The following is a 7,075-nucleotide window of genomic DNA, read 5'->3' on the forward strand; positions in this document are numbered from 1 at the left end:
CGGGCTGTACTCACAAGGTGAATTCTTCTTCCCAGGTGAGGCTGCTAGTATTTTTCACTAGGGCGCTGGAGAACCTCTGAGCAGGCTCGTTCAGCTCAGCTATGCACACTGTGTTAGTGTCGCCTACAATCAAATAAAGGGACATCCTGTTGGCTTTTATTTTTATTTTTCAAATGCACTAAGACACTGTTTGCATATAAAAGAAAGGCTAAATTAAATGACTAAAGTCTTGGGTTACCCGCTCCGGAGAGTGCATTCTTTCTTTCATTTGCCATTTACAAACTCTTAAAACAGGGGGCTTCACTGGGGTTAAGGAATCCCCCCCAAGTGCCCTCTTCCTCCAACAGTCCTGGCCACAGGTGCAGCCTCCCAGGTGGGGGACACTCCGTGGAGGTGGCACTATTATATGCAGAGACACGGCCCCACTTTTAGACAAGGCTAACAGCTGCCAAAGCCCAAACTTAAATTTGGGATGACTCCTAAATTTGGAGCTACCTCAGAGAACCCACTTCCCTACTCACAACAGGCAGGTGTTATTATACCCGACGCAGCTCCATCAAAGGCCTTTGGGGGTATCGGCTGCAGTAAAGGGACATTTCACCAGAGAACAGCTGTTCCTGCTTTGAGGCAAGGCTTCGCGCCGTGGCGCGAGGTCCCTAGCATGCTGTGTGATCTATAACCAACAGCACGTGTTCCCCTTTGCCATGCCGCAGGTGGTAAGGACCCTGCACACGGTCTCCTACTTAACTCTCACAATCACCCTGCAAGGGGGGACATCCTTGCAGAGGCAGGATCAGGGCCCTGTCTCACGGCAGGCACGTGCTGCAGCTGGGACCCAGCCCCGGCCAAAGGAGTCCAGGGAGCCGCTCTCAGCCTCTGGCCAGTACAGGCTCAAAGGGCAACATTTAAGTGCTTTGACCAAGAAAATCATCCATAACCAGCATGGCAAAAGGTCTCAGTTGTTAGATGTGGCCTGTCTGTGCTTTTGCACCTGGAAGAAAACCCTTGCAAATAAAGGTAAGTCACTTCTAACATTCTCAGACAATAAAAAAGAACTTCCTACTCTTAGCAAAATTGAGTCGCGGTGTAAAGAAGTGTCCCGTCCTTGGTGGTTCTGCATCTGGGGCCTCGGCAACGACGCAGAATCACCCAGAAAGGGTTGTCCGCTCTGCGCTGCTCTAGTCTTGGCTCCGACAGCGGCCACTATCTCCCAACCCCGGGGTCCCCAGTGAGCCAGAAGGCCTCCAACACCCCATCAGCCATCTACCTGGCCCCCCAGTTTCCAGGAAAGCAGAAGCTGCATACTGGTCTGGGAGCTTAACGTGTGTTTACAGGTTCAATTGTCAAAAAAAAAAAGAAAAAAAGGGAAAAGAAAGACAGGAACATTCCAGACCAAAGACAGAGGACAAACCAATCATAAGCCTTTCTTCCCGCCGCCTTCCCACGTGCAAAAGGAGGGGTAGATTTTTAACCATCTCGTCCTACCATTAGGTTCTTCCAGCGCTCCTCTCAAACAAAGGCAGGGCTCAGCTGCAGACACCCAGGAGGCTGCCACAGGAGAAGCCAAGGGCCACTTAGAGCCACGGGGCAGCCCTCCACTCACCCGGGTGCAGGGACAGCCCCTTCTGCACAGACAAACCAGGTCCCTGCCGCCACCCACCTGAAGCACCAGGATCGTTTAGCAGCGAGGCGCGGATGTTCTTCACCAGCAGTTTTAGTTCGTGAGCCCTTGGAGGCTTAGGAGGGCAGGATTCCTGAGCAGTAGATGGAGCACACTGTAGATTCTGCAAAAAAGGAAATAAAAAGCACTGGCCATGGGGAGACCAAGGACCAAGGAGGTGGCTGCTGGACTCCTGTTATGGAGAGGGGAGGGATCTACATAAAACCCGCACAGGGGGCCTGAGTCCTGGGGTCTGCTCTCAAACAGCTTTCCCTTCTTACGGGAAGGGAGGGAGCCGAGGAGCCCTCACCGCTCCACTGCCTGGGCCTTTTCTACCCAAATAAAGCAAGTGCACGTAGCAAGGCATTCAGCCACAGAGCAGGTCCCCAAACTCCCCGTGGGTGGAGAATGGGAGCTCGGTTTGCCATGGGCACACACTATCTGACCCAGGGCAGGCGCTAAGAGCGTGAGGATGTCCTCTCCAGGCCGCAGGCGCCCCCTGCCCACTAGCACAGAGCAGGACACGGCCAGACAGAACCAGCCAGGGAGGGCCACAGCCTGCACCTGTTTCCCACCTGCAGGCAGAGTCTGACGTCCGTGTGAGGAATGTCTAAGCATCGCCTGGCATTGCACAAATGAGGAACAGAGGCAGGCACGGCTGGCACCAGCTGCCATCTCAACATGTCCCCCATCAGGCACCAGAAAGCACCCCCAAATTTGAAGAAGCCCATCTTCAAACCAGTGTTTTCCAAACCGGAAAACTCACTCACTGCTGCAAGTGTTTCGTAAAAGGGGCGCCTTACATTGCAAGTGTGGGGGAACCCAGAGGGATTCTCAGAGACAGAACAGGCCCCTCTGCAGTGAGAGCCCTCCAGGCAGAGCCCCTTGCTGCTGACTGACCTGAGCGCTCCTTGGGGGGAACACTCACTAACAACTGAAGCGACACCAGTGTTCTTGAGTCCCTATCTAGGAAACACAGTTCTGAAACAGGCGCTTCCCAAACGTGAGCTGAGAGCGCTGGGGGGGTCACTGCAGAAGTCCTTAAAATGCAGGCACGTGAGCACTGTGGACAGAGCAATCCACACGTCAGGGAAGGAGATGAAACACATTTTCAATTCTGCATGTGTGATGGCTAATTTTATGTGTCAACTTGGCCGGGTCGTGGTGCCCAGCGATCTGGTCCACCATGATTCTGGATGTATCTGGGAGGGTGTTCCGGGTGAGAGTAACTTGCATTCCGTAGACCGAGTAGAGCAGACTTTCCTCCCTGCTGTGGGGGGGCCTCATCCAATTAGTCGAAGGCCTGAATGGAACAAAACGCTGACCCTCTGGCGAATGAGGGGGAAGGGCTCCTGCCTCTGCCTTGAGCGGGGACGGAGGTCCTTCCCTGCCTTCCACCTTGCACTGAAACACTGAATCTTCCTGGTCTTGAGCCTGCTGGCCTTGGGCTGGGACTCGCACGATTGGCTCTTCTGGGTCTCAGGCCTTCAGATTCGAACTAGGATCAAAGCACAGGCCTCCTGGGTCTCCAGCTTGTCTACTGCACACCTCCAGCCTTCACACTCACGAGTCAATTCCTTATAATACATTTATTGAGACACACACATACTGGTTCTGTTTCTCCAGAAAACCCTAAACTATAATATTACATATGCCATTTTGATAAATATACTCTACGAACATATTTCAAAGCATTATTGGATTTATGGTAGTTTTGGTCCTTTTATTTTTCAAATCCATGGATTCTAAACATATGCTACTATTTTATGACATTTCTCAACTGACGTTAAAAATTTATTGTCATATTCAGAACAGTCAACTCCCATCTGAAATAAACCACTGTGACAGAATCACTAAAAGGGACAGAGCTGAGACTCTGCTCTCACCACCCGGCAAGCACAGCCTCCCCCTCTCTTTGGGGCGGCTGAGCCCCGTCCCGGCCTCGGGCCCCGGGCAGCCTGCAGGACACCCGCCAGCCCCCTGCTGCCACCTGCGGCCCCACTGCCCGTTCTGCCGCACCATATGCGTCGGGAGGGCGCAGGTGGTTTCCTATATTCTCGTGACCCCCAGTGCCAGAGCTCGGCACAAAACAGTGACGAGCTGACATGTGTCCAAAGAACCAAAGTCTCCAGACGCTACCTACCGACAGCTGGCGACACCTGCCCTGATGAGGCCAGAGACCAAGAGTCTGCACCACACAAATCACATTGAACATTATATTTTCAAACTGACTTCACCAAGAACTGCACAATAAATCACGCCATGTAAAAATCAGCGCCAATAATTTTTTTTTTAACTTTAGGGACCGTAAGTGCCTGTTTTACATCGTCATGATGAAAGCACCAGCTTGTGACTGAGCAGAGGGCTGGTGATGTGTTGCTCACCGGGACAAAAGCCCCGGACGGGAATTTAACCAGAGAAGTGGCATCCGTCAGGTGGTGCAGACGGGCTGAGGATGGGGAGAGAGGCAGGCAGCACGGAAAAGGGGCCGCGCAGGCAAGAGCAGCCTCCTCTGTCTGCACCACCCAAAGGACATAGAGCTTCACATGCTACCGAGGGCAGGGCCGGGCAGCAGGCTGGCCCTAGCCTGGACTCAGTCGTCTCAGCCCATCCACTGCGCCCTCCTCTGCTCAAGTCCGGGCCAGTGTTCTCACGGCTAATTTCACGTCCCAGGTACCTCGGTCCTAGAAGGATGAGGTCCAAGGCTCTGAGTAGACCATGAAAAGTCAAGTTTGGGTTCATGAAAAGCAGAGAACCAGGGCCCGGTCAGGGTGGGACTCTGCCGAGTGGCCCAGCAGCCTCTTCCTTCCACCTCATGGAGCGCGGCACCCCGAGTCCGAACCTGAGGCTCTATCCCGAGACCCCGGTCAGTGTCCACCAGCATCTGTGCAATCTCGGGTCTCCCACGAGAACGCTGGAAGTGCACACGAATCCTCCCAGAGAGGGGCCCGTGGTCCCTAGCAGGGTTCAGAAGCAGCAGACCCCTCAAAAAGGCTCACCTGAACTTCCGTTACATTCACAGGCCTGGCGCTCAGAACCACTGACGGGGAGGCAGAGCCAACCGCGCACTTTAGGATGTCCTTGAGGGTGTCAGATATTGCACCTGTCTCAGCCCCCTGGTCCTGCAGAGAGGAGAAAGTCATCAAATCAACATCACATGCCCGCTTCCTGCTCCCAAGCTCACCTCCTCAAACACCTAAAACCACGCAAGATAGGAAGGAAATTACCCCCAGATTTTAGATGCATCCTTGTAAGAACTGTGGAAAGAAAGGAGGCCCTGCCCTTGGGAGTCAGCCTCTGGACTTGGCCTCAGCCTGAGTTTTCAGTAAAGTGCCCTCACGGTGGAGAGAGGATGTGACAGTGGGTGCCTAGGGGACCCACGGTTTCATTCCCCTTGGCTGCACACGAGTGCTAAGAAATTCCCAGCCAATTAAATCGCACTGGGGCGGGGGAAGCTTCAGGAGTTTGCAAAGTGGCCAGGCGAGTCCAGGGGCAGCCCAGGTTCAGAGCCCTGATTAAGTCCATCAAAGCCCCCACCCCACTGCGCCCTGTCAAGCCAAAAGGCCCACTCCACGTCCCAGGAGACCCAAGTCAGCCTGGGGAGGGCAGCTAGGGATGGGGAGGAGGCTGCCACATGGGAGGTGCGCAGAGCCTCAGCTCCCTGACAGGCTGCCCTGTGCGCACGCGCTCTCACGCACACCGGTGGAAAAATCATGCAAACTTACGCACTGACCTCCCCCTGTGCTTTGGGTTGGACCTTAATGGCCATTTCCGGCACGCTGATGAAGGACCACCGAACCTGGATGTCCTCTCTCTTTTCTTGCAGGTGGAGCTCCAGCTGTTAAGAAAAAAAAAGGTTACTAGAGAGCTACCCCATCCACCAGAGCCTTGATGTGCACTTGTGTGCATGTACTCCTGCGTGTGCATGTGTGTGCGAGTGTGTAGTGTGTGCATGTGTTCACGTGTGTGCATGTCTGTGTGAGTGCACGTCCATTCGTGTGCATGTGTATGTGCACACATATGTACACATATGTATATGTGTACATGCTCATTTATTCATTTATTTCCGTAGACGACTGCTTAGGTTTCCCCTTGGCATACTACATGCTTGCACAATGGAAAGGAGGACCCCAAGCTCTCTCCACCCTCCCTCTTCCAGCACCTTCCTCAGCCTCAACCTACTGCTCAGAGAGGAAACTCAGCATTGGTGGCCAAAGGTCAGATGTCATTAAAACTCTGCAGTCTCTTTAAAATAAGTAGTTTGCTGTGCTTTGCATTTCTCTTCCTCGGAGTATCACCAGGGCAGGAAAGAGAGAGGAGTGAGAGAAGGGCCCGGGATGCTTTGCCCCTAATCCTGGGACTCCCCAGCCCCCAAGCCCACACACCTGTCGCAGACTGCGCACAGAGCGTGACGGCAGCTTTACCACAGTCCGGCACCACAGCACCCTCTAACCGGGCTGCAGTCTCTAAGAACACCCCACCCGATGGCATCCATCTGTGGGAGGCAGAATGATGGCCCCAAAGATGTCTACCCCATAACCGCTGGAACCTGTGACTACGTGACCTGACATGGCAAAGGGGCCTTGGCAGGGGTGACCAGGGTGAGGGTCTCGAGATGGGGAGATGATCCTGGGCCCTTTGTGTGAGCCTCGCAGAATCACACGAGTCCTTCAAGTAGGAGAGCAAGGCAGAAGAGTGGCCAGGGCCATGGGACTTGGGCTGCTAGGTTTGACGGTGGGGAGGAAGGTGCCAGGGGCTGAACGTGGCCCTCACCAAGCACCAGCAAGAAAACGGGAGCTCAGTCCCACCCCTGCCAAACTGAATCCCACCAGCAACCCCGGATGAGCAAGGAGGCACACTCCGCGCTGAACTTCCACGAAGCAGGGCAATCCCAGCAACACCCTGACTTGAGCTGCACCACACGTCTGACCCCCTGAACAAGAACATCTTAAACCTGCACCGTTTTGAGCTAAGTTTAGGGTCATTTGTTTCAGCAGCTGTAGCAAACGAATAGAGCATCCTTTACTTTTCAGCCAGACACGCTTTCTAAAGCAAAAATCTTTCCAACACATCCCCCTTCCTCCTCCTTCACCCTGTCCCTCAAATTTTGCTTGGAAGGAAAGCATGGCTCTAACCGTCTCAGTACTCGGGACGCCCGCCTCACGCTAAAAGCCGAGTAAGAGAAAAACGATGACGTCTACTCCATAACCACTTCCACCATGCCTCCCTTGCCCTATAATTTCAGGTAATTCTAGAAAACATGCACTGTAATTGCGTTGCCAGAGATGGCTGAGTGGGTGGAGGTGCCGGCTGCGGCACCTTTCTGTGCCTTTGGTCTGCAGAACATCAGAGGCGCGGCCACGCCTCCTGCCTTTAGCATCAATTATTTACCCGCACTCAGCAGCTGCCTCTGCC

The 7,075-nt window shown here is 53.9% G+C and overlaps 1 protein-coding gene across 1 annotated transcript in view; it reads right to left on the minus strand.

The window, feature by feature from the left end:
• The window catches only part of C2CD2 (C2 calcium-dependent domain containing 2), a gene marked incomplete at its 5' end in the record, with an annotated part of 29,884 nt that overhangs the window by 21,467 nt on the left and 1,342 nt on the right, over nucleotides 1-7,075 (minus strand). The window contains 4 exons of the mRNA XM_012640082.1: nucleotides 15-123; nucleotides 1,661-1,784; nucleotides 4,660-4,782; nucleotides 5,394-5,498. Of these exons, the coding sequence (XP_012495536.1) occupies nucleotides 15-123; nucleotides 1,661-1,784; nucleotides 4,660-4,782; nucleotides 5,394-5,498 (461 nt within the window). The remainder of the gene's footprint in view (nucleotides 1-14; nucleotides 124-1,660; nucleotides 1,785-4,659; nucleotides 4,783-5,393; nucleotides 5,499-7,075) is intronic.

This window comes from Propithecus coquereli, unplaced genomic scaffold (assembly GCF_000956105.1).
Source record: "Propithecus coquereli isolate 6110/MARCELLA unplaced genomic scaffold, Pcoq_1.0 Scaffold148, whole genome shotgun sequence".
Taxonomy (NCBI): Eukaryota; Metazoa; Chordata; class Mammalia; order Primates; family Indriidae; genus Propithecus; species Propithecus coquereli.